Source organism: Petromyzon marinus, chromosome 39, assembly GCF_048934315.1.
Source record: "Petromyzon marinus isolate PM22_M1 ecotype Great Lakes invasive population chromosome 39, UKy_Petmar_22M1.pri1.0, whole genome shotgun sequence".
Classification (NCBI taxonomy): Eukaryota; Metazoa; Chordata; class Hyperoartia; order Petromyzontiformes; family Petromyzontidae; genus Petromyzon; species Petromyzon marinus.
In genome coordinates, this window is record NC_133705.1 from 10,145,019 (window position 1) to 10,172,678 (window position 27,660).

Here is a 27,660-nt window from a genome sequence, read left to right on the forward strand (position 1 = left end):
GTGGGTTTTCTCTTGGTGCTATAATTTCCTTGCACGTGACAAGTCAATTTATGTATTTTAATGTCCCAGAATGCAGCACTAAAGTAAATGAGTTTTTTTTGTTTCGTATATATTGCGAAATGTTAGTTTGTTTTACGCTGACAGGAACCCCCCCGTGCTTTATAAATAGTGCTCTTACCAGTAACGTCAGCTTCAGCAAACTCTGACTGCTGATAACACCCTGCAAGTTGAAACCAGTCTGGAGGGCTTGTTTAAATAAACACCGCTGGTTGAATATAAGTCTAGGAGGGGCATTAGGGGCGATTGACTAACACCTTTTTTTACACGGAGAAACGGAACGGTGGTACGATTTCTTTCACAAGTCATAAGTGGAGAAAGTGAACGCCAACCACCCCCAGTTACTGAAAGGTCCTCAGACTCAACGAGTCTCTACTGGGTATATAATTGGCATCGTATACTGATTATTTATTTGTATACAAGATGGGAGCTGTTTTGTTTATTATATATATAACGGAGGTTCCTACATTAGCTTATTGCGTTCACCACAATCTTAAACATTACCATCTCCATGCCGCCCGCACCATTCCCACTCCCACGCTCCCCCAATCCCATTCCTAACCCCACGTCCCCCCCCACCTTCACCTCACCTCGGCACCACCATCACCACCATCATCCCCCCCCTCTCCACCGTCATCCCCAACCAATTGATGTGCACGTTGCGGCGTAGCGAAAGCCAAACGTGTGACATCAGTGCAGTGTCGCGGTGCACAGCCGCACAGGCATGCATCGCTCGTTAGTTCTGGATGCCCCCCCCCCTCGATGTTGCAAGCGGCAATTGTATACGGCACGTGCGTTCGTGTTAATGCAGTATCTACTGCAGTACTGTGTCCGAGCACAATTGCGGTTTCGAGGTCATGTGCGTTTAGGAGTCTGTGCGGGTATCGAGTGTGTTTTTTTTGTCTGCCGGCGATATCGCGTGTCGGTGAGCAGTTCCACTCCCGAGTAGACGGCGGGGATCTTTTAGCGTTCGTTACAGCAGCATTGTATTATTAATACGATACGCTCAGTACATATTATATGAACGAACACGTAACGTTTATTAATGTAGCATTTTTTTTTTCGCGAGGCGTGAAAGAGGACTGCAAAATGCAACGCAAATTCGGCAGCCTTAATTAAACCGGTGTATTCTTGGTGGGCGGTTACGGCGGCGTGAACGAGGGGACGAGACAGCTCCGGTGAGAGCAGAGAGAGAGCGGAGAGAGCGGAGAGAGCGCAAAGAGAGAGGAGAGGGAGAGCGGAGAAAGGGGTGGAGGAGCGCGCAGAGAGAGTGCAGAGAGCGCAGAGAGCGAGCGAGAGGCGCCTCAATGCCGTAAGGAGATGGGAGGAGAAAGGCAGAGGTACGCGACGAGGACGAGAAAACCGGGGGAGAGACTTCGTTACACCGCCGTGGTGAGGGGAGGGAAACGCGGGGAGCTGAGAGCGTGAGGCGGGGAGAGAGAGAGAGGCGGAGGGGGGAGGCAGGAGAGGTGGGGGGGTTGGGGACTCTCGGTGTTTCACCCGGAGAGAGGGCGAGAGGGAGCCGCGCGCTCTCTCTGGCCGAGGGGAGAGCGCCTAATGGAGACGGCTGCAGCGGCCGCTGTCCGTGGTGCTGAAATCGAACGTCGTTTATTTTGGCTGGCGATGAAAAGCGGTCGACTTATTCTCGATGGGGGCGACGAAGACGGCGGGATAGATGACGTATAACGGCAGCACGAGGGCGATTGCAGCAGTGGCGGCGGCGGCGGTGGTGGTGGTGGTGGTGTTACTCATTCTTGGCGTCAGTCTTCGATAGTTAGTGCCGGCTTCGAGAGTGAGAGAGAGGGGAAAAGCACAATGTGCAAAAATCGGCGACCGCCAAGTTCTCCTTGGAATAATAATAAGGACCCTTTCGGCTGTTCCGCGCGGAGCTGATCCCGAACCAAGTGGAAACCGACTCTCGGGATTTCCTGATTGGAACGCCAGAGGCCCCGTTTTGTAAGAGAGAGAGAGAGAGGAACTAAAAGGCGAGGAGGATTAAGAAAGGCGAGGAGCGGTGGCGGAAGAATTGGTAGAGGATGCGTCAAAGAGCGGAGTCTGCTGCTGTAGGAGTAACAAGACCGTGATCCATACCCCTACCCGTTTAAGTCATCCTCTTCCCGAACCCACCACCATACAGCTTTCCTCATCCAGCTACATCAGCTCACCTCCCCCCCCCCCCCATCACCTTCCCCCCTCCCTGTCATCCCATCGGCCCCCATCACAACATCACCTCGCCATCCCCCCCCCCCCTTCTCCCTCCCCCATCACCACCCACCCCCCTTCCTCCACTGTAAGCGCCAGCGTCGTCCCAATCACGGATGCCGAATCTCGCTCCCGTTACGATGATTTTCATGCTGCTCGGCACGTCGGTGGTGTTGGTGAGAATCGCACGACGCACACGCACGACGCTTGCACGCAAGACAAGCCGCGTGGATAGGCGTGTACACACACACACACACATTGGGATGTGTACACACGTAGGCATATACAGACACGTAGATATGCGTGTGCACACAGGCACACATGCATATACACATTGTGTACACACACGTAGGCATATACAAGCACGTATATTTATGCGTGTGCAGAACAGACATATACACACACACATGCATATACACATTGGAATGTGTACACACGTAGGCATATACAGACACGTAGATATGCGTGTGCACACAGACATACACACACACGTATATACACATTGGAATGTGTACACACGTAGGCATATACAGACACGTAGATATGCGTGTGCACACAGACATACACACACACGCATATACACATTGGAATGTGTACACACGTAGGCATATACAGACACGTAGATATGCGTGCGTATATGGGCAAACAAATCAGTATACACGTAGACACATCGAAATGTAGACACGCATATGAAATGTATTTACTGTCGAGACGTATACAGACACGTAGAGATGTATATACTGTACACATCGACATATTTAGAAATGCATACGCATATATACACGTGTAAATGTATAAACACAGACATGCGTATGCGTACGTACGTGTGTACATGCACGCACCAATATTGTACAGGTAAACGAGCATCAATATACAGACACGCGTTTCGCACACGGCAGCACTTAGCCAGACGTAGAAACATAGACATTGGCGTATGGACACACATGCACGAACATCGACATGCATGGACGCACGTGGAAACGTAGACACACAGACGCACACACGTACACGGTCGCGGAATACGTGGACACATTGATAGGCACACACAGACCAAAATGCGTGCACGAACACCGCATTGATGTACACTGCATGTAACTCTATAAAGGAATACATGCGCCAACACGTAGTGTATGTACACAGACAAAGGTCCCCCGAATAGCCTTCAACTGACTGGGTCAAGTTATATTAGCGAGCACCTATGAAGGCCGGCACGGCACGCGAGGGCGGCCTGGGTTGGTCAGTACCACGACCGGCCGGCCGCCTTTGTCTTCCCAGTGCTTAGGGCTGAGTCGACCTTGGGGAGGTCCAGGACCGGTTCAAATATTCGCCACTGTGATTGGTCGTGAGCTGGAATCTAACGGGTTCGAAGCAGCACATATGGGCACACATGTAAATTACAGGCACACACGTTAACATGCATGCCTGGACACATACAACAGACGTGTTTGCACACGTACCATGCATACAAAAAATCCCCGTATAGCCTTCAACAGACTGTTTGGGCAAGTGCTGTTAGCGAGTAGCACCTATTGAAGGTCGGCACGGCACACGAGGGGGTGGGTTGCCAGCACCCAGGCCCGGCCACCTTTGTCTCCCGAGTGGCGATGTTTTCACACCGCACCAGGTACTCATTTTGAGGCTGAGTCGTCACTGGTGTTGGTGGCCGCGAGTGGGAATCGAACTCGGACCGCCCGGTTCGTAGCGTAGCGCGCTAACCGCTGTACCACCGCTCCTCCACCCCCCTCCACACTCATGGACACAAAGACAAAGATCCCACCCCGTATAGCCTTAACAGACTGTTGGGGCAAGTGCTGTTAGCGAGTAGCAGCACCCATGAATGCCCGCACGGCACACGAGGGGGTGGGTGGCCAGCACCACGTCCGGCCGCCTTTGTCTCCCCAGTAGCGATGTTTTTACGCACCGCACCAGGTGCTCAGTTGAGGCTGAGTCGACCTAGGGGAGACCCAGGACCGGTTCACCGGCGTTGGTGGCCGCAGCGGCACTAACCGTTGTGCCACCGCTCCTCCCCGCCTTCCTCACTCAAGGACACTCACACAAGGGCACGCACAGGTAGCGGGGTATGCGCGCGCATACAGAGCGAGATTCCCCCCTAACCCGTATAGGCCATGCAGGACCGTGCTGGGGTAACCGTTGTTAGCGAGCTCCTATTAAGGGCAGCAAAGTCACTGCACATGAGGGCTGCTGTGTCCAGCAAGCACCCCTCCCCCCCCCCCGGCCGCCTTTGTCTCCATAGTACTGTAATGTTATTAGTACTCTAATGTTATTAGTACTCTAATGTTATTGCGCACAGTGACCCCCCAGGTACTTATTGAAGGCTCAGGCGACCTAGGGGGCGACCGGATACATTCGGATTGGACTGGACGACTGAGGATAACCGTGGGTAGGAATCGAACGCGGTTGGCTGGGCATGCGAGTGCAGTACAAAGACAAAGATCCCCCGTACAGCCTGTAACAGACTGTTGGGGCAAGTGCTGTTAGCGAGTAGCACCTGTGAAGGCCGGCACGGCACACGAGGGCGTGGTTGACAAGCACCACGCCCGGCCGCCTTTGTCTCCCCAGTGGTGATTTATACACCGCACCAGGTACTCATTTAAGGCTGAGTCGACCTAGGGGAGGCACAGGACCGTTTCAAATATTCGCCACTGTTATTCGCCGCGATCGGAAATCGAACTCGGGTCGCATGGTCTCGTAGAGCCTCGCGATAAGTGCTGCAGGCGTACAAAGACAAAGATCCCCCGTATAGCCTTAACAGACTGCTGGGGCAAGTGCTGTTCGCGGTGTAGCACGTTTGAAGATCGGCACGGCGCGCGAGAGGGTGGGTGGCCAAACACCACGCACACGCACTGGCATATAGCAATCTCCATTCACCAGTCAGTAACTTGTGTTAGTAACTTGTGGTCACTGACTGACTTCGCGCAAGAGCGCAGAAGCGTGGTCGCCGCATCTACGCCTCTATATTAAGGAACGAGACAGTAAGACTTCTCCACAAATCTGGCTGTCGCCTGATGAAGCTGGTTGCAATTACTGGCGAAACGTCGTATTCAGATTGTAAACGTTGTGGCTTGGCTCTCCAGCACACCGGTTAGTGATGTACTAGTACACTACACTATACACTACACTATTACACTATACACTGCTATACACTACACTATACACTACACTACTGTACACTATACTATACACTACACTATTACACTATACACTACAATACACTACACTATACACTACACTACTGTACACTACACTATACACTACACGATTATACACTACTATACTATACACTACACTATACACTACACTATTACACTATACACTGCTATACACTACACTATACACTACACTACTGTACACTACACTATACACTACACGATTATACACTACTATACTATACACTACACTGCTACAGTATACACTAGTGCTGTACTAGTGTCGAATTGGCCACGTTCTGTTTACGTGACAACCCTTACTAGTTGGCTGTGTCGGGTGGTGGCGGGTTTTAATGACACATTTATATATTTACGCGATCTCATCCCAAAAAACTATTATGGAGTGCATAGTAGTGTATAGTGTAGGGTATGGTAATGTGTAGTGTATAGTAGTGCATAGTGTATGGTATGGTAATGTATAGGGTAGTGTATAGTAGTGCATAGTGTATAGTAGTGTATCGTGTAGTGTATAGTAGTGTATAGTGTAGTGTATAGTGTAGTGTATAGTAGTGTATAGTGTAGTAGTGTATAGTGTAGTGTATGGTGATGTATAGTGTAGTGTATGGTGTAGTGTATGGTAGTGTATAGTGTAGTAGTGTATAGTGTAGTGTATAGTGTAGTAGTGTAGTGTATAGTGTAGTGTAGTAGTGTATAGTGTAGTAGTGTATAGTGTAGTAGTGTATAGTGTAGTAGTGTATAGTGTAGTAGTGTATAGTGTAGTAGTGTATAGTGTAGTGTATAGTGTATTGTATAGTGTAGTGTATAGTAGTGCTGGAGTCTGTCGCCAGGGAGAGGGAAGTGTGGACCGCCACTACTCAACACGCTGGTGCAGTGTTAGTGTAGTAGTGTATAGTGTAGTGTATAGTAGTATATAGTGTAGTAGTGTATAGTGTAGTAGTGTATAGTAGTGTATAGTGTAGTGTATAGTGTAGTGTATAGTAGTGTATCGTGTAGTGTATAGTGTAGTGTATAGTAGTGTATAGTGTAGTAGTGTATAGTAGTGTATAGTGTAGTGTATAGTAGTATATAGTGTAGTAGTGTATAGTGTAGTAGTGTATAGTAGTATATATTGTAGTGTATAGTGTAGTGTATAGTAGTGTGTCGTGTAGTGTATAGTGTAGTGTATAGTAGTGTATCGTGTAGTGTATAGTGTAGTGTATAATAGTGTATAGTGTAGTAGTATATGGTAGTGTATAGTGTAGTGTATAGTAGTGTATAGTGTAGTAGTGTATAGTGTAGTAATGTATAGTGTAGTGTATAGTGTAGTGTATAGTGTAGTGTATAGTAGTGTATAGTGTAGTAGTGTATAGTAGTGTATAGTGTAGTGTATAGTGTAGTGTATAGTGTAGTGTATAGTGTAGTGTAGTAGTGCTGGAGTCTGTCGCCAGGCAAAGGGAGGTGTGGACCGCCACTACTCAACACGCTGCCGCCGCCGCGACCCTCGCTAGGACAAGCGGAATGAGAAATGAACGAACGCTAATGATTATTTTGAGAATTTTTTACATCGTTCTGCGTTGATCCCGAAGCTGGTGAAGTGCCAGACGTAATAGGCGAAGGTGCTTGGCGATTGATTCACGAAAGCCTTACGCTGCTGATGAGACACGGTTGTGGAATCCAGTCCAGAGCTTGCTTTGTACTAAATCAATGCTGCTGAAATTGTGCACTCCCAGAAGTCCGTGGGGCCGTTGTGTTATGGAAAACAAACTTTTACTTTATACATGGGGAGACATATCTGGTGGAAATGTATTGTCCGCGTATCTATTTTGATACCACGAGTACCAATTGTTGGCGAGTCCACTCAACCCCCAAGTCATCCTCCACCACACCATCTCACCTTATGCCCGGGCCGTGCTGTGCTTGTTTAGCTCCACTCTATCTGGCTTAACAGAAGCTGCATGGTCATGCGGAGACTGGACACGCAGTGCCAGATTATTCTAGTAGCGAAAGTAGCTACATATGTAGCTACGGGCCCCGCAATTTCAAGGGCCCCGCGCTAAATGCTTTCAAGCTATCAATTCCGGCTCAGTGATTCTGCACTTGCTCTATTACTATAGTACTATACCACCTTCAACTTTTATGAACGACTGGCTGTTTAAGGTTAGCGATTTGTCGTATTATCTGGCTGTATAGCAAATGAAAAAATACAATTACCTTATCATCCAAGTTAACAAAATTGTGTTTTAATATGTTTTTAGGACCCCTTTACAACATATACTACAGCCCCCGCACTAGATTCATCCGGCACTAGGGCTACATGACCCAGCTGACGTAGCCTCCTCTAGGAGAGCTCACTGATGGGTCTGCGTAGAGATTTCTGAAGGATCTGTAAGCGCTTTACACAATGCAGGCCGGTTAAACCCACGGTGGATTGCATGCAGGCGAACCTTGTGTGTTTCCGTAAATGGGGTCCACACTTCGCAATCGTAGATGAGATAGGGCGTGACTGTGGCTGAGATGACCCAGAGCTCCGCATGGAGCGACTGGCCAGACACATTACACATCGCTGCACGACTTATGAACAGTTAACTCCGCTGAACTGAGGTTGTAGCTTGCACTGCTACATTCGAACCGATCATTAGCACGCTGCTCAGATAGGGGAACTCCTTCACTCTTTCCAAAATGATCCCAGTTATTCATGGAAGGTTAAGGGGGTGGTGCATTTGTCGACACAAGACACCCATACAGGTGCTTTGTTTTCAGAGTGAGGCCACTTTCGCCGACAAGACATCGTCAGTGTGCGTGGCCTGCCACAACATTATTTGAAACCGTTGTTGGGTTTGACAGCAGCACGATGATGATGGAGCTGGTGTTGTCACTCGTTGTGTATTGCCGGGGAGGCCCACACGTCAGGCGCCGCACGAAAGGCCACCAGGGGGCCGCCAGTGGCCCGCTGGGCCTTGCGATGACGAACAATGACGTAGTGGCACACTCAAGGTCCAGTAGCGGATGACGAACAATGACGTAGTGGCACACTCCAGGTACTGTAGCGATGACGAACAATGACGTAGTGGCACACTCCAGGTTCAGTAGCGGATAACGAACAATGACGTAGTGGCACACTCCAGGTACAGTAGCTTTGACGAACAATGACGTAGTGGCACACTCCAGGTACAGTAGCGGAGTCTCCAACTCATTGAGTGACCAATATTTCTAGATTTGAAGTTTTCGTGACTGCAATGATCCATACTCTTTGGTTCTTTCGGTAAAGTCACGTAGGTGAAAATAAAAAAATAAGTCAATCAAATCACGACGTTTCGGAGGCAACACAAGCTTCCGTGATTAGGTATAACTAGCACAGCAAAATTACTGTTAAGAGAGCTATTTGTAATAAGAGATTATTATATCGGGTAAGAGGAGGGGGGGGGGGGGGAGGGAGGAGCCAACAGAGGACGGATGCAGGGTGGGGTGCTAGTTACACCTGATGACGGAAGCTTGTGTTGCCTCCGAAACGTCGTGATTTGATTAACTTTATTTTTTTTATTTTTACCTACGTGACTTTACCGAAAGAATCAAAGCGTATGACCAATATTCATCAGGTCATCGGCATACATACAACAAGGTTTACCAATCGTTGGCGGCACCTGGGCATCGATCGGCCTCGCATTGGATCTGTACCGGACGGAAACTCCGCTGGCACAACAGCGGGTAGCCTTTTCGAACTCTGCAGTCAAAACGTGTGAAATAGAGTAGGGGCCAGAGGACATCTTCGTCACACTCCGAGGTGAACAGGGAAACACATTCCTGCGGAGGGAGCTGGTAGGAACGTTGGGTTATTCGGTCAATGGCCAGGGTCAACGGTGGCACCACGTGGTGTATTCCGCAAATGTGCCCGACTGTGAGGGCGGGCACAAGCCGGCGTGAGTAGGTGAAACGTTGAGTTTTATAAGGGCACCACGGGGTGACCAGCTCCTCCCCACCCAGCCCCACCCCTCCCACTCAGCCCCTGCCCACCCTCCCCTCCCCACCCAGCCCCTCCCCACCCAGCCCCTCCCAGCCCCACCCCTCCCATTTTTGGATGCACGACGGACGGACGGACACAATAATCCCCTGTGGGCTGGTGGTGTCACCAGGAGGTTCCTCCCAGTATTAGCTGTGACTCCTGAACGTGCCGCTTTACCCATGGCCAAGCGCGCTGCACTACAAATTACGGCCACCATGGTTCAATCCCTGCTCACGGCCAACACCGGTGACGATTATCTGAACCGGTCCTGGGCCTCACCTAGGTCGACTCATCCTCAAATGAGTACCTGGTGCGGTGTGTAGGAATAGCCACTGGGTAGACAAAGGCGATCGGACATGGTGATGGCCACCCACCGTCTCGTGTTCCATGCTGGCCTTCATAGGTACTCGCTAACATCACTTGTGCCTACATTCTGTTAAGGCTACACGGGGCGGAAAGCTGGGGGGTCTTTGTCTTGGGTGGTAGTGGTGGTGATAATCGTGGTGATGGAGCTACTGTGGGTGACAGTGCTGTTGTTTGTAACGTGGAGGAGGAGTTGATGCCGGTGCTGTTACTCGTGATGTTCACATTTAAGTTCCTATGTGTGTAGTATGTTGAACGTATCCATAATAGAGGGGGGGGGGGGGGGTTTGTTAGATCGCGTAAATGTATAAATGTGTCGTTAAACCCGCCACCACCCGACACACAGCCCATTCGTGAGGTTTGTCACGTAAACAGAACATGCCAATTCGTTACTAGTACAGCACACCGGTGTGTTGGAGAGCTGTCGGTTCACTCTCCACCGCACCGGGATTGGCCACGTTCTGTTTACGTGACAAACCTCACCCATTGGCTGTGTGTCGGGTGGTGGCGGGATTTAACGACACATTTATACATTTACGCGATCTGATCCAAAAAAACCTCTGTTATGGATATTGGTCGCGCAAGCCTCCTCCGTGTCATACGTTGAACTTCTTTCGCTCGGCGCGTAGCCAGCTAACTAGCTCAGGATTGGAGATTCTTTTGCAAGAGTGACCTGGGGGTGGGGGCCGGGTGGTGGTGGTGGTGACCAAGGTGACAACATCAAAACAAATTATATACAGCAAGTGGAGAAACAAAAAACACATCAACGGTGTCATGTGAAATCGAGAATTTTTGCACAAATTATAAATTAGTGTTACGTAATAAATTCCCCGTTGGCATGAGTCGGATTTTTTTTAGACTGATCCACAGTAGGATTACAATTACCTTACAGATACATGGTGACTGTTGTGCTAACGTATAAAGCAGACAAAGATACATGTCAAATACAAGGATGAAGATGGTGATGGTGATGCTGATATCCGTGCTGACCGTTCTGGTGATGATTGTGCTGAACGAGGTTACCGGTGGTGGTGCCGATGCCGTTGACGATGCTTGCGAGTTGGTGTTGAAGTTAGGGCCATTACTAGGGGGTTATGGTTAGCATCACTTGATTCGGGGTTCGTGTTGTATTAGGGTAAGTGTTGGGCTAGGCGAGGGGTAGTGTGAAAGGTAGGTCTTCACTCAAATTTTTATTTTACCAGAGTAAGGCCCACTGAGCTACGTAGCTCTTCTTGATTCGAGGCTTTCGTGACTGCAGGAATCCATACTCTTTGGTTTTCTTCCGGTAAAGTCACGTGGGTAGAAAAATAAAATAAGTCACGACGTTTCGGGCGCAACACAAGCGTCCCGCCTGATGACGGACGAAACGTCGTGATTTATTTTATTTTATACCCACGTGACTTTACTGAAAGAACCAAAGAGTATCCATCGCTCGTTTTCAGAAGCGACCAGGCCACCACAAGTGATGGCTTAGCGAAGTGCGCTCATCATCACGTGGAGATTTATGGCAGCCACATACTCTTAAACACGTGACGTTGATTCTAAATGTGTAGGGGGGGGGGGGGAATAACCGGAGGATCCGGAGAAAAATCCACGCAACCACGGGGAGAGAGAGAGAGAGAGACGCGCTAACTCCAAATATACAGCAGCAGGCGTCAGGGTGAGGATCGAGCCCATGACCTCCGGTAAACCGGACGAGGTAGTTAACATCTCTCTCCGAACACGAGCCATTGCCCAAAAAGCATCATCCCGCTCACTCCCCTGTACAGTATTGTTCTGTGGCTCTCTTACGGGAGTATAACTTCGAGTACTTTAACGACTCGTGGCGAAAAGTCTTGCCGACTCCATATCGACTTGCGGCATCACGCGTCTTCGAGAAGAAGTGCCGGAAGAGTGCGGATATCGAAAGTCTGACATTTTTTTTAGACGGGTTTCGGCAAAAAACAAACTTTCACCGGTATCGATTTAAAACACACAAACGTATAAATATATATTGTTTTAATCCTCCCCCTCCCCCACCCCCACCAAAAAAAAACCGTCCCTCAATCTCGTCCCGACTGCGCTGGCCAGTGGCGTTGGCCCTCGGCAGACGAATCCGCGAGGCCCCTTCTGACGCGTGAGAGCGCGGCCCCTGCGGAAAGAGGACATCACAGAGCTACATCTGAGATTCCCACTAAAAACAGGCTGATGAAGGCCGCTTGTGTTGTGGCCGAAACGTCGTGAGAATATTATTGTGTTATTTTATTTTATCAATTTATTATTTTATTCTCATTCTACGTGACTTTACCGAAAGAACCAAAGAACAGGCTGACACTCTGCCAGGCCACTCGCCCTGCCACACGGAGCGAGACGTTTATCGCGTGACAGACAGACTACTCTTTTGAATTCTCGTTTGCTGGAATTTAATCTAATTAAGTGCAGAACCAAATGCAGTGTGGTTGCGTTGTTGTTCAGCCACTGGGGGGTCGGACTGAGACCATCAATTTACCGCACGTGAGAACTTGGTTTAATCATAACACAGTCTATGCGAACGCGTGGGTCTCCACGTCAATCTACGAGTCTCGACATATACATCTGTGCGTCTCTACGTGCAAGTCTGTGCGTCTCTATGCGAGGCTGCGGGTTCCTATGTAAATTGTATATCTGTGAATCTAATGTGAGTTTCGATGCAAGTCTGTGCGTCTCTACGTGCAAGTCTGTGCGTCTCTACGTGCAAGTCTGTGTGTCTCTACGTGCACGTCTGTGTGTCTCTACGTTCAAGTCTGTGTGCCTCTACCTGCAAGTCTGTGTCTCTACGTGCAAGTCTGTGTGTCTCTACGTGCACGTCTGTGTGTCTCTACGTGCAAGTCTGTGCGTCTCTACGTGCAAGTCTGTGTGTCTCTACGTGCAAGTCTGTGTGTCTCTACGTGCAAGTCTGTGCGTCTCTACGTGCAAGTCTGTGTGTCTCTACGTGCAAGTCTGTGCGTCTCTACGTGCAATTCTGTGTGTCTCTACGTGCAAGTCTGTGCGTCTCTACGTGCAAGTCTGTGTGTCTCTACGTGCAAGTCTGTGTGTCTCTACGTGCAAGTCTGTGCGTCTCTACGTGCAAGTCTGTGTGTCTCTACGTGCAAGTCTGTGCGTCTCTACGTGCAAGTCTGTGTGTCTCTACCTGCAAGTCTGTGTGTCTCTACGTGCACGTCTGTGTGTCTCTACCTGCAAGTCTGTGCGTCTCTACGTGCAAGTCTGTGTGTCTCTACGTGCAAGTCTGTGTGTCTCTACGTGCAAGTCTGTGCGTCTCTACGTGCAAGTCTGTGTGTCTCTACGTGATCCGATGGGGTTCTCCGTCGTTAGTCATTGATGATCGGGTTGAGATCATCGACTCACTCGCTGCACTCGGGAGACCCGGTTAAATCACCCAGCATCACACCCAGGGTCTCAGTGGTTGCCAACTCGCTACTGTGACCTCACTGGACGCAATGGCGAGCACGTGGGGCAGTGTTCTCTCGTGGCCGTATGAATATAATATTACACACACACGCATAAAGACAAAGATCCCCCGTGTAGCCTTAACAGACTGTAGGCGCAAGTGCTGTTCGCGAGCAGCACCTGTGAAGGCCGGCACGGCACACGAGGGGGTGGGTCTCCGACACCACACCAGCCGCCTTTGTCTCCCCAGTGGCGATGTTTACTACACACCGCACAAGGTACTCATTTGAGGCTGAGCCTACCTAGGGGAGGACCATGTTCAGAAAATCGTCACCGGTGTTGGTCGTGAGCGGGAATCGAACCCGGGTCGCCAGGTTTGTAGCGCAGCGCGCTAACCGCTACACCGCCACACAAAGACAAAGATCCCCCATATAGCCTTAACAGACTGTAGGGGCAAGTGCTGTTCGCGAGCAGCACCTACGAAGGCCGGAACGGTACACGAAGGCGTGGGTGGCCAGCACCACGCCCGACCGCCTTTGTCTCCCTAGTGACGATGTTTACACCGCACCAGGTACTCATTTGAGGCTGAGTCGACCTAGGAGAGGCCCGGGACCGACACAGACACGCACACACACACAGAGAAACACGCGCGCACATGTACGCGCCCTTTTATAGATTTTTTTTTAGTTTGCATCGAATTTTGTATTCCTCGTTTTTTTTGCCGTCTCGTGCCCACGCCGGGTTTGACCGCGCTAAGCCGCGGCTTAGCGCCGGTGGCGAGTCGCGGCTGTCCCGGTGGGGATCGCTGGGCAGGCCGTCCACAGACCCACACGGATCGTCGGCGTGGCCGTGAAGTGCGGTCGAACAAACAACCCGAGGGCCGACACGACACGGGGGTCCTCGGTGGTGGTGGTGGTCTTCGTGGTCGTAGTGGTGGTGATGACGGTGGTGGTAATGGTGGTCTGTATGATTAGTGGTGGTGGTGGTGGTGATGATGGTGGTGGGCGGTAATGATGATGGTCTCTATAATAGTGGTGATGATGATGACGGTGGTGGTGATGATGACGGTGGTGGTGGTGATGATGACGGTGGTGATGATGACGGTGGTGGTGATGACGGTGGTGATGATGATGATGGCAGTGGTGATGATGACGGCGGTGGTGATGATGACGGTGGCGGTGATGATGACGGTGGTGGTGATGATGACGGTGGTGGTGATGATGACGGTGTTGGTGATGATGACGGTGGTGGTGATGATGATGACGGTGGTGGTGATGATGACGGTGATGATGACGACGGTAGTGATGATGATGACGGTGGTGTTGATGATGATGACGGTGGTGGTGATGATGACGGTGATGATGACGACGGTGATGATGACTACGGTGGTGGTGATGATGACGGTGGTGGTGATGATGACGGTGGTGATGATGATGATGACGACGGTGGTGGTGGTGATGACGATGGTGGTGATGATGACGGTCGTGGTGATGATGACGGTGATGATGACGACGGTGGTGGTGATGATGATGACTACGGTGATGATGATGATGATGACGGTGATGATGACGACGGTGGTGGTGGTGATGATGATGATGACGGTGATGATGACGACGGTGGTGATGATGACGGTGGTGGTGATGATGACGGTGATGATGACGACGGTGGTGGTGATGATGACGGTGATGATGACTACGGTGGTGGTGATGATGACTACGGTGGTGATGATGATGATGATGACGGTGATGATGACGACGGTGGTGGTGGTGTCGCGTGCGGTGCAGGCTCTGGCGGGCATCCTGGACACGAACGCCTTCCTGGACCGATTCCACAACTACATCCTGCCTCGCCTCCGCGGGGAGGACCGCGTGTGCCACTGCGTGTGCGGGAGGTGGGCAGCTAACTCACAAAACATACAAGTTACATACAACATGCACACAGCATGCAACATACACACAACATACAAGTTACATGCAACATGCACACAGCAACATACAAATTACATACAACTAGTGCACAGACTCGCAAAACATACACTTTACATACAACATGCACACAGCATGCAACATACACACAACTTACAACATACAAATTACATACAACTAGCGCACAGACTCAATATTCAGATTACATACAACGCGCAGCAAACAACACACACACAGCATATCAATTGCATACAACATACAACACAAGCAACATGCAAAATACACACAACATATACACAACAACACATAGAGACATGCACAGATACAACACGCACAACACATCCGCACACAATATGCATACTGTGCGTGTAAACACGTATGTATGTTGAACTTTTTTTCGCACCGTACGTAGCCAATCAACCACGCTAATCGGAGGTCTTCTCGGCCACAGTGATGCCCTTACCTCCCTTCTCTATGTTTGCGAAACGTGGAGCCCTTTGAAGGAGTTTAACACGCAGTACGAGTAGGCTATAGCGACCAATATTATCCATAATAGCGGTTGTTTTTGGATTATATCGCGTAAATATATATGCGTCGCTAAACTCGGCCACCACGTGGTCTTAAAGTGCACCTTTGAAAGGAACACGTGCGCCGGTTAGAAACATTCATGCTGCCCTATCTACGATCCATCCTGGGTTTGACCAGGGTGGATTGTGTGCGGAGCTCACATATCCTTTACATATCTGGACAAAGCCCCATCGGTGAGCTCCTCCGGCAGACAAGGCTGCGTTGGCTGGGTCACGTAGCCCGCATGCACAGCCACCGCATGCACAAGTAGCTTCTGTTTGGCTGGGTAGAGGGGGCTAAACGGGCACGGCACCAGCTAGAGAAGAGATGGAGTGATGTGGTACAGGAGGACGTGGAGCTGAGTGGATTTGCCGATGACTGCTACCAGCGGTGTTAAGGTCGGCCTCTATGGAGGAGACTCGTGAAGGACGCTGCTACTGGGCAGTTGGAGGCAGTCGCCCTCCAACAACAACAGAGGGCGGAGGAGCGATGCTCACAACAACGAGCGGAGCGCCGGGTGGATAAAAAACAGCGAGGTGGCCCAGCGGGCAGCACAGGTGGTGCATCTGCCAGTAATCTCGATCAGACAACGCATGGCACCTGGGTCTGTCCCATGCCCTCCTTCCAGCATCGAGTCTTCCACACTTTACGTGGCCATGCACCTAGCATGGCACAAGTGCTCTGGTGGCATCACTGCCACTTCGTGGGAAATTTAAGCTGTAGTATACATGTGATCTGTATGTTATTGTGTGTCCAGTATGTGTGCAATTATATATGTGTCTGTGTATGATCATATATCCCTGTGCGCATATCAGTAGGTGTGTGAGCAGTTAGATTCCCGCTCACGGTTTACATAAGTGAAGAATATCTGAACCGGTCCTGGGCCTTCCCTAGGTCGACTCAGCCTCAACTGAGTGCGCCGTGCGGGCCTTCATTAGATGCTGCTCACTCACAGCACTTGCCCCAACAGTCTGTTACAGGCTAAACGGGGGATGTTTATCCTATTTCTTTCTCATTGTGATGGCAAATGCGGCGACGGTCGCTAAATGTCTGCTAAGGCAATGCGGGGGATCTTTTATCTTTGTCCACAGTCGTTCCCCGGAGACCAATCGCACGCCCTCCTCCGTTCCCGTCCGTCAGCTGATGATGCACAACCACAAATTGACGCGTGCAGCGCAGCCTCGTTTACATATAGATGAGGAATAATTGGCCGGATAAGGGAAAGGGGACAAAACAAATCCATCCCCTCGTCTCGGAAGGGGGTAACAAAGACAAAGATCCCCCACCACCACCCCCCCCCCCCGGACCCGACATTGCCTCGACGGTTTTTCGCTGTGCGGCGAGTGACCACTGCGAGCGAGTTGGCGTGCGGCGCCGTCGAAGGAAGGAGGCGGAATCCGCGGTGGCCCAACCGGCAGGGCCCCGGCGAGACTCCCACCGGCATCATCTCAAGCCGTCCGGCAAATCCGAGCGCGCCTCCAGCGAGACGTCGGCACGCTCAGATTTACACGGCGCGGATAGCCAAACAATTATGCCATGACACCCCCCCCCCCACCACCGCCGACCCACCGCCGTCCCCCCCCCCAACTCGTCACGTCATCCCAGTTAGGGTGGACCGACCGCAAATCATCGGCCCGACAACAACAAACAGAAACATGTATGCGGCTAGACGATTAATCACCCCGGCGCACGGGACATGCCCCCTCCCGTTGTCGACACAATTGTCGACGAGGGTTGGTCAACTATTGATTCGTTCAGCGTTGGTTCGTCGGAGCGATCGACCCGGCTTGGTTTGAAATGCAGGGTGCTTCAACAGACAATGCGATACACTTCTGAGGATTTTCAACGACGCCGCGAGGAACGTGCCGCCGCCTCCGGGCTCTGGAGATCACCTGGGAGAAGATCCGGGGCCACGCGTTGACAACGCTGGCGAACGAGTGGGGGGAGACTCTTGGACTTGCTGAAGCTGTTAACATGGCATTCTGTTATCATGTTGCAGTGCATTAGTATCCGTTATTTTTCCATTAAAAACGATAGTCCCATGTAAATATTAACATTTTTTTTGAAGCAGCCTGTATAGCAGCGACACGTCCGTCTCAATCAGCTCGCCTCCGCATTAAATAGATGAGCTAATACGGTGTATCTCGATTAGCTATTGCCCGGTCACATAAACGTTGTCATGTGGTCATCTCAATTAGCTACTCCCTGGGTTAAATACATTACCAAAGTGGTAATCTCGAAGAGATATTGCCTGGTTAAATAAAGTAGCTCAGTGATCATCTAAGCTATCTATTGCCTACGTCGCTGACTGCATCACACACACACACACTCACGTCGCTGACTGCATCACACACACACTCACGTCGCTGACAGCATCACACACGCACACACTTACGTCGCTGACAGCATCACACACACACTCACGTCGCTGACAGCATCACACACACTCTCACGTCGCTGACAGCATCACACACACACTTACGTCGCTGACAGCATCACACACACACACTTACGTCGCCTCTCAGCCATCGCCACCATCACCCAACTACGACTACCCTGTCAATCGCTTGCGATTTAACGTCGTTTCGATATTCGTCGTCGCACTCTTCAGCAACGCATCCCGACCCCCGGGGTATCACTCTACCTGGCAGTGGCGGGCCGTGAGTTTTACACGTCGGCCTATCAGTGAGAACCTCCCACAATTAAACCGCCTTCGAATAACCTCACCATGACACTAGGTCTACAGGCTATTGTCAGTCGACGTAACCACCCCATAGTCACAGTGACCGTAACCTTCTAGTGGAAACACATTCTCCTGCGGAGGGAGCTGGTAGGAACGTTGGGTTGCTCGGTCAATGGCCAGGGTCAACGGCGGCACCACGTGGTGTGTTCCGCAAAATATGCCCGACTGTGAGGGCATATCTCTAGGCCAGCAGGGAAGGCCTTGCTGGTCTCTGCTCTACCGTCCCGCGTGGCCCCGCCACGCACACACACACACAGCGCAACGTTTGATTGACCGATCGACTGATTGAACGAATGAATCGATGAAGGTGGTCGACAGCCAACGACAAAGAATCGCGGCGGTGGTGAGCGGAGGGGTCGGGGTGTGACGTCACGCGACGTTGGTGAGCTGCAGGAGAGGGAGCTAACTTCTTCAGAAGTAATTTTGGTGTTTAGTTTGTTGTCATATTCTTGGTTCTTTCGGTAAAGTCACCACGTAGAAGGGAAACAATAAAATAAGAAAAATATAAAACAATACAAATTCTCACGACGTTTCGACTGCAACACGAGCAATCATCATCAGGGTGTGAAAACCACAGCAAGAAAATTTGATTTTCGCACCTGATGATGATTGCTTGTGTTGCAGTCGAAACGTCGTGATAATGTTATTGTTTTATATTTTTATTATTTTTATTATTTTATTGTTTCCCTTCTACGTGGTGACTTTACCGAAAGAACCAAGAATATGAATCCCTGCAGTCACGAAAGCTTTAAATCAAAATTTAGTTTGTTGTCCTTACGATTAGCACGGTTGGCTACGTGCGGTGCGAAAGAAAGTTCAACGTGCATTGGTGCTGGTTGACAGCTCTTGCCCCAGCAGTCAGTTCAAGGTTATATATAGGTGTGGTATTTGTCCTTGTGTGTGGAAAGTGCCTCCCACTAACAAAACTAAACTCTTTTTTTGTCAGGTAAGGCCCCATTGAGTTTCTGTGTAGCTCTTTTTAAAAAGCAACCTGGCCATCACAAATGATAGCTCAATGGCTTATCATCATGCGGGAATGTATAGCGGCCAAATACGCTCGATAAAAATCCACGCGACCATGGGGAGAGAGAGAGAGAGAGACACGCAGACTTCAAATATACAGCAGCAGGCATCGTCAGGGTCAGGATGGAACCCACGACCTCCTGTACACCAGGCGAGGTAGTTAACATCTCCTAGCCACCGTGATGATGATGATGATGAGAAAGAGAGAGACACGGCAAACTCCAAATATACAGCAGCAGGCGTCAGGGTCGGGATCGAACCCACGACCTCCTGTACACCAGGCGAGGTAGTTAACATCTCCTAGCCACCGTGATGATGATGATGAGAGAGAGAGAGACACGGCAAACTCCAAATATACAGCAGCAGGCGTCAGGGTCGGGATCGAACCCACGACCTCCTGTACACCAGGCGAGGTAGTTAACATCTGACCACCGCGGCACCTCTCGCCCCCCCGCCCTTTCCGTGTCGTGCACGCAGGCACCATGTGCACTACGTGGTGCCGTACGCGGGCGACAGCGCAGAGGTGCACAGCCCCGACGGGTACGCGGTGACTCCCGCGCTGAGTAAACAGGAGGTGGACCTGTTGCTGGGACTCACCCTGGGCCTGGGCATCAGCTGGCTCCTCTTGTGGCTGGACCGCCGCCTCACCGACGCGCAGCTCCGCCAGCTCGCCGGTACAGCTCGGCTCGTTTGTCGGAACGGATTTTTTTTTCATTTGAGCCGTACAGATGTGGGTGCCGAACCGCCTGGTGGAAATGCGTCGTTTTGTGGTTTCGCTCGATCGACTAGCTATCAGCGTCGTCGGCGTCATCACGATCCACCGTGGGCCGAGGTGTCCACTGCACATTTTGTCGTCTTTTTTTTGTGTTTACACGTTCAATCTCTCTCTCTCTCTCTGTGTCTTGTCGTGCCAATATGCTCGAGTCGCGGCCACATCTTTCTGGCACCGATCTTGTGTAAGACGTCGTCGCCGTCCTCAAAGCTGCTCTCTGGCAGGTCTTCCTCTCTTTCCTGTTGCCAGTGCCGGATTAAGCGAGTGCGAGGCCTCTAGCACATGTTATAAATATAAAGAAAACACGTAAATAGGAAAACACACATTTTTTACTTGCATAGTAAAGTAATTGTATTTTTTTCATTTGCTATACGCCAGATAATACAACAAATCGCTAACCTTGAACACCCAGTCGTTCATAAAAGTTGAAAGCAGTATAGTACTGTGGTAATAGAGCAAGCGCAGAATCACTGAACCGGAATTGTTGGCTTGAAAGCATTTAGCGCGGGGCCCTGGAAAGTGCGGGGCCCGTAGCTACTGCATATGTAGCTAATGCATGTGTAGCTAATGCATGTGTAGCTAATGCATGTGTAGCTGCTACACGTGTAGCTACTACTACATGTGTAGCTACTACTACATGTGTAGCTACTACTACATGTGTAGCTACTACTACATGTGTGTAGCTACTACTACATGTGTGTAGCTACTACACGTGTGTAGCTACTACACGTGTGCAGCTACTACACATGTGTAGCTAGTACACATGTGCAGCTACCACACATGTGCAGCTACTACATGTGTAGCTACTTTTGCTACGAGGATAATCCGGCGCTGCCTGCTCCTTCCATTTCTTTCGAACATCACAGCATCGCTTTTAATGTTCCTATCGTTGTGCACCCTACACGTGTGTCCAAAACGAACTACACGTGATTGACTAAATTGTCCCACAGATGGATTTACCAATTTACCGATTGAATAATTAACTCGTTGACTGATTGATGCGCTGTTCATTTGACGGGTCGATGGAGCATATTCTGAACTAATTGACTTACTGATGAACTGAGTGACTCGCGGATGGACTAGGCCGTCCGTCGTTTTGTGTTGGAACGGAGCGCAACGCACCGCGCGTGATTCACGAGCGACCCAGACTCAACACGCTTGCAAGGGCGCCCCGAGTGGCAGCTGTCCCTGCGCGGTGACCGGCTTCGTGGCCTCGTTTGTCTGTGCCCCGCCGTTGATGCCGGGTCGCGGCGGACTGCGTCGCCTCGTTGCGGTTTCGCCAACGGCGGCGTGGCAGCGCCGCGTAACGCCGGTACGAGGAGAGACGAGCAAAGACGGCGGCGTTCGGATTTGCAGACGTCTGTGGAGGAATGTGGGAGAGGCCACGGCGATGATGCCGCCGCCGCCTCTGCTGCTGCTGATGCTGCTGCTGTGCCCCTCATCTCATCCTACACACTGCACGGTGGGGGGGGGGGGGGGGGGCGCTGTCCATCTCTTTATTCTCCCCTTCATCCTCCCCCTCTTCTCCCCTCCTCCCTGATCCCCCCCCTCCCCCGCCTCTTCACCATCCCTCCCACTCGTCCCTCCTCCCCTCCTCCCTTCTCCCCCACCATCTCTCCACCTCCCCCATCCTCCCCCACCATCTCTCTCCACCTCCCCCATCCTCCCCCACCATCTCCCTCCACCTCCCCCATCCTCCCCCACCATCTCTCTCCACCTCCCCCATCCTCCCCCACCATCTCTCTCCACCTCCCCCATCCTCCCCCACCATCTCTCTCCACCTCCCCCATCCTCCCCCACCATCTCCCTCCACCTCCCCCATCCTCCCCCACCATCTCCCTCCACCTCCCCCATCCTCCCCCACCATCCCTCCCTCCTCTTCCCTCCCCCCCCCTGCCCCCCCTGCCCCCCCCCCCCCCCCCGCGTGAGTAGCCGAGGCGTGGCGATGGCTCTCGTGCCGCTTCACCCCCAAGCGCCGCTCCGTGGGTGGCGGCAGCGGCGGCGGTGGCGGCGGCAGTGGCCGGCGGCACCGCTACCACGCGTTCCCCCGCGAGGACGATGACGACGACGAGGAGGACGACTCGGCGGGCGCCGGGCTGCTCGTGCCCGCCGGGGCGGGAGGAGGAGGCGGAGTCGGAGGAATGGGAGGAGTGGGAGGAGTGGGAGTGGGAGGAGGAGGAGGAGGAGGATTGCTGTCGCCCGCCGGGAACGCGTTAGGGCACGGCCACACACACGCCCAGCAGCAGCAGCAGCACGTGGGCCACGCTGGCCACGAGAACTCGATGCACTTCAAACCGCGGCTCTGCCACCACAACGGCCACGCGGCCACTGGCAAGCGGCTCTGAGCCACGCGCCGCAGCAGCAGGAGGAGGAGGAGGAGCAGCAGGAGGAGGAAGAGGAGGAGGAAGAGCAGGAGGAGGAAGAGCAGGAGGAGGAAGAGCAGGAGGAGGAGGTGCACTCGCCGGGGAGCGGCGAGGTGGGGAGGTGGTGGTGGTGTTGGATCAGGAGGTAGCGGAGGTGTTGGATGGAGAGGTTGTGACGGTGGAGATTGGAAAAGTAATGAAAATGGTGGAGGTCGTGGTGGTTGTTGGTGGCGGTGACAGCGATGGATGTCGTGGCTATGGCAGTAGTGGGCATGGTGGTGGAGGAAAAAGTGAAGATGGTCGTGGTGGTGGTGGTGGAAGAGGTTGAGGGTGAGATAGAGTTGGTGGTGTTGGTAGTGAAGGTGATGATGTTGGAGGTGGTGATGGTGGCAGTGGTGAAGGAGCGAGGGGAGGTGGTGATGATGGAGGAGGGGGGGGGGGAGGGGATGCTAATGGTGGTAGCAGATTGTGAAGGTCGTCAAGGAGATGGTGGAGCTGACGTTGGTAATTGTGGTGATGGTGGTGGAAGGGGAAATGATGAAGGAGGAGATATTTGGTGGAAATTGTTGAGATATTGGAGAAGGTAGAGGTGGAATAGGGGGGGGGGGGGGGGGGTTGGAGGTGGATGAGTTGACGGTGGTGGTAATATGGCAGTGGTGGTGGCGTTGTGTGGTTAGATAACGGTGTCGCTAGCAATAGTCGGGGGGTTGCGGGGATTGTTGGTGGGCTTAGCGGAGGTGGAGGCAGCTGTTGGCGATTGGTCGAGGAGCTGGTGGCAGGACCACTGCGGTGGAGATGGCGCTGATAGTAGTCGTGGTGGCGGTGGTGCGTTGTGTTACGGTTGGGGCAGGTGTCAGTTCCACACATGTCTCCTGGACGTCTGTGGGAAAAAAAACGAGCTTCATAGGCTCATGGGATTGCTCCAGTATGAATCGATAGAGAGACTCCTCTACTTACGAACGAGTTAGGTTGTCGAAGTCTGTCCGTAAGTCGCTTTGTTCGTAAGTTCAACTTTACTCCTGTCGATTCCAAACACATTGTATGGCGTGTTCACTAAACACGGGGAATGGCTTTAAAAGTTGTATAATCTCCTGTAGATGTCGATGCCACTGGTTCTTCACGTTCTGCAGATGTAGATGTCACCGATTCTTCACGTTCTGTAGATGTAGATACGACTGGTTCTTCACGTTCTGCAGATGTAGATGCCACTGGTTCTTCACGTTCTGCAGATGTAGATGTCACCGATTCTTCACGTTCTGTAGATGTAGATACGACTGGTTCTTCACGTTCTGCAGATGTAGATGTCACTGGTTCTTCACGTTCTGCAGATGTAGATGCCACCGGTCCTTCATGTTCTGTAGATATTGATGCCACCGGTTATTCACATTCTGCAGATGTAGATGTCACCGGTTCTTCACGTTCTGCAGATGTAGATGACACCGGCTCTTCACGTTCTGCAGATGTAGATGTCACCGGTTCTTCACGTTCTGCAGATGTTGATGCCACAGGTTCTTCACGTTCTGCAGATGTAGATGTCACTGGTTCTTCACGTTCTGCAGATGTTGATGACACTGGCTCTTCACGTTCTGCAGATGTAGATGCCACTGGTTCTTCACGTTGTGTAGATGCCACCACCGCCATCTATTGCGCGGTGGTTGAACTTACGACTCTCGATCCGAACAGGCAATTGGACATACGGACAGGTTTGTTCGTATCTCTGAAAGTTCATAAGTCGAATGTTCATAAGCAGAGGAGTCCCTGTAGTCTGATTCTGAGTTGTGGACACAGTAGAAGAGGTGGTGGTAATGTGTGTTAACGTCGGTAGAGGTGGTCCTGTGTTGAAGATGTATTTAGGTGCTAGTGGTTGAGCAAATGGTGGCGATCATAACGGCGGAAGTTTGGTGATGGGAGGGAGGTTGTGGTGGTGATGATGCAGTTGTGGGTACCTCTGGTGGTGGTGTCGTTGCAGTTGGCAGTGGTGATGACGACGATGGTGGTGGTGGTGGTGGTGAAGGTGGACGTAGCGGTGGTTATGGATATTGCGATGAATCTATCGATGAACAAAATCAAGTCCCAAATCGCACGGCGCACGCGAGGAATAAGTCATCACCGACATCTGCAATGGTCAATCCACTGCTGGATGAATTCATCCACGCGTGTAGAGACTCAATATGTTTAAACTCAGTGTGTTGTACGCACAGCTGCAATGGTTTGATTCCGCCAACCACTAGAGGCCACGACTTTCACCACGGCATTAGACTTATATATACTCTGAATCGAATCGCGACCCTGAATCAGGACTCTTACTTGAATCATGGGGTTTGGGGAATGATTGGTGGAGGTGATGCAGGTGATGAAACAGCTGTTATCGTTGCTGCTGCTGCTATAGCAGCTTCCGAGATTGATGGTGGTGATGTTGGTGATGATGGTGATGATGGTCGCTGCGATGGTGATAGAGGAGGTGAGAGGTGGGAATGGTACTGCTAGCATCGGTGTTGATGGTGGCTCTGGTGGTGGTGGTGGTGGTGATGCTGATGATGCTGCTGCTGCTCATAATGACGATGGTGGTGGCACAGCTGATGGTGTTGGTCATGCTAGTGATGATGGTGTGGCTGATGCTGGTGATGGATGCTGCTTGCTGGCGATGATTGTGCTGCTGCTGATAATGATGGTGGAGGTGGCATAGCTGATGGCGTTGGTGGTGCTGGTGGCGGCAGTGGTTGTGGTTGTGGTGGTGCAGGTGGTATCGGTAGTGAGATGGTGTATGCCCGCTGTTGACTGCGGTGCTGGTGGTCATGTGGCACAGCCTCCATCCATCGCCAGCTGCCCGCCCGCGTGGCACCGCCTTCACCACCACAGTCACACGTGCGTGCATGAGCGAGCGAGCATGAACGTGTCAGCGTGTTTGACAGCGGGAGAGGTGAAGTTGGAGGGAGCGTGTTTACATTTTCATTGCATATCATGCCCATAAACCGTGCCATACCTCACTTATTCAGAGAATGTGAAATCATCCCATCGTCATCATCGTCGTTATCATCATCATCATCCGATTAGCATGATTGGCTGCGTACGGTGCGAAAGAAGTTCAACATGCATCACCATTACCGCGTCGAACAAGAAGGGGCAGGTGCGAATTGAATCCCATCGTTTCTTGTGGCCATCGGCAACATCATCACCGTCTTCGCCAACTTTGCCATCATCTTCTTGGTTCTTTCGGTAAAGTCGCGTAGAAGGGAAACAATCAAATAATAAATATATATATTGTTTCCCTTCTACGTGGTGACTTTACCGAAAGAACCAAGAATATGAATCCATGCAGTCACGAAAGCTTTACATCAAAATTTCGCCATCATCGTCATCATTTACACCAATGTCGCCAAGTGCGCCAACATGAATCGTCATCTTCGCCACCGCCACCAGCTCACCACCTCTCTTCTTTTCCTCCCGTCGCCAATAATGGCCCAGCGGCGCGTCACGACGCGACATTTGTTTCGCTTGGGAGTTTTTTTTGTTGTCTTTTAAAGAAGTAAACATCTCTTCACTTCGGGGGCCGTCGTCCTTCAACCTCTCGCCGAACGCCGAACCGCCGAGCGATCGGCGTTCGGCGACGAGCGAGCGACGCGGCGAGAGGATGGATCCTGCGGACAAAGTGGGAGGCGATGGTCCCCGCGAGCGGCAGCAGAGGCAGCGAGACCGCCAAAGTAGCCGCGCGGTGGACGGTGGAGCGGGGATGTAGGGGGGGGGGGGGGGCGCAGAGGGCACGACGATCGGCGGAGGGCGAGCGAGAAAACATCCGCGAGACCGAACGGACGCCCGGTGCATGGCGACGTCGACCCGTCGGGACGGAGATGTTGCGAGGAAAGACGCCCCTCGAGAGAGAGAGAGAGAGCACGCGAGGGGCCAAGGAGGGAGGAGAAAACCCTCGCTTGAAACGCGCATCCAAAGGGGTTTTTTTTCTCGTCTCCAAAAAGATTTGCCGAGCTGGAAAGAAAGACGAGAACGTTGAATGCACGTAGCCTAAACCTCGGCTTTCGGCAGCCTCGCGTGGAGGCTAAAAACTAAAATTTGCGAGATGTTAGCGGAGGCACAGTCGGACTGACGGACTGACGGACGGAGGGACGCGGGGTTGTCTTTGGCCTCGGTGTGTTGCATGTGGAGTCTGCAAGTGGGACAACCAATTCGGAGGGTCGAGTGAGTGGAGGAAAGACGCGCGGAAGAGCGAGGGCGAGAAGATGATGATGATCTTGATGTTGTTGCTTTCAGAAAGGGCGGCGGTGGTGCTGAAGTGCCAAACGATGTTTGGATGTCGGAAACAAAATGTCGAACTTTAGTACTTTTGATTTGGAAAGGTTTTTGTTGTTGTTGTTGTTGTTGATGATGATGTTGATTTTTTTTTCTCCCAAATCCGCACAAAAGAAAATGCGGAATTCCCGAGTCAGCATTTAGCAGCAGCAGCAGCGGCAGCGGCTGGATGGATGATGCTGATGATGCATTTGAAGCGAAATGGAAGTGAGATATAAACACGGACGTTATTTATTTAATATTACGAGGCCGTCATGGAGCCAAGCGTCCGTGTAGAATGCTGTCCGTGGTTCGCGTTCCGGCATCGGCGCCCTAACGAACTCCCTCTTTTATTTGCGGTGGTGGTGGTTGGGGGTAAATAAATAAGTTAAATTCGAATAAATAATCATAACCGCTGCGACGAAATGCAAAGAAAAAAATATCGAAAGGCACGCAGTTTTTGTTCAATATAATTCTAATAATTATTATTATTTATAATAATTATTATTTATAATTCTAATAATAATTATTATTTGCAGAAGTCAACAAGAATGGCAGAACGCGCGGTGCGCCGTGCTGAACGGAGGTGGACGACGAACGCGATGCCGATTAGACGTTCCGGGAAGAGGGGAAGGGGGGTTGGGGGATGGGGTGGAGGAAAAAACGAGGAGATTGAGAAAAATTTGCGACAACGAGTTTAGTGGGGGAGGGGGGGTGGGTGTCTGAGACTAAGCGGGACTGAGACTAAGCGGGACTGAGACTAAGTGGGACTGAGACTAAGTGGTACTGAAA

At 51.4% G+C, this 27,660-nt stretch overlaps 1 protein-coding gene across 3 annotated transcripts; it reads left to right on the forward strand.

The window, feature by feature from the left end:
• Positions 1-762: 762 nt before the first annotated feature.
• Positions 763-24,203, forward strand: TMEM240 (transmembrane protein 240). Of its 3 annotated transcripts, none has more exons than XM_032968090.2 (4): positions 763-1,449; positions 14,979-15,085; positions 19,930-20,126; positions 22,157-24,203. In XM_032968090.2, exons 1-4 carry the CDS (start codon positions 1,378-1,380, stop codon positions 22,567-22,569), a joined length of 789 nt encoding a protein of 262 aa, XP_032823981.2. In that variant the 5' UTR covers positions 763-1,377; the 3' UTR covers positions 22,570-24,203. The 3 variants fall into 3 exon arrangements, with proteins under 3 accessions (XP_032823981.2, XP_032823982.2, XP_075929028.1); XM_032968091.2 differs by lacking the exon at positions 763-1,449 and adding an exon at positions 1,519-2,435; XM_076072913.1 differs by lacking the exon at positions 763-1,449 and having other exon boundaries at positions 9,492-15,085.
• The last annotated feature ends 3,457 nt before the right edge of the window (positions 24,204-27,660 follow it).

Coding starts and splice junctions, on each gene's coding strand:
- TMEM240 (XM_076072913.1), top strand. CDS start 14,205: ATGATGATGGTCTCTATAATAGTGGTGATGATGATGACGGTGGTGGTG. Junction 15,086..19,929: donor TGCCACTGCGTGTGCGGGAG/GTGGGCAGCTAA, acceptor TCGTGCACGCAG/GCACCATGTGCACTACGTGG. Junction 20,127..22,156: donor GCAGCTCCGCCAGCTCGCCG/GTACAGCTCGGC, acceptor CCGCGTGAGTAG/CCGAGGCGTGGCGATGGCTC.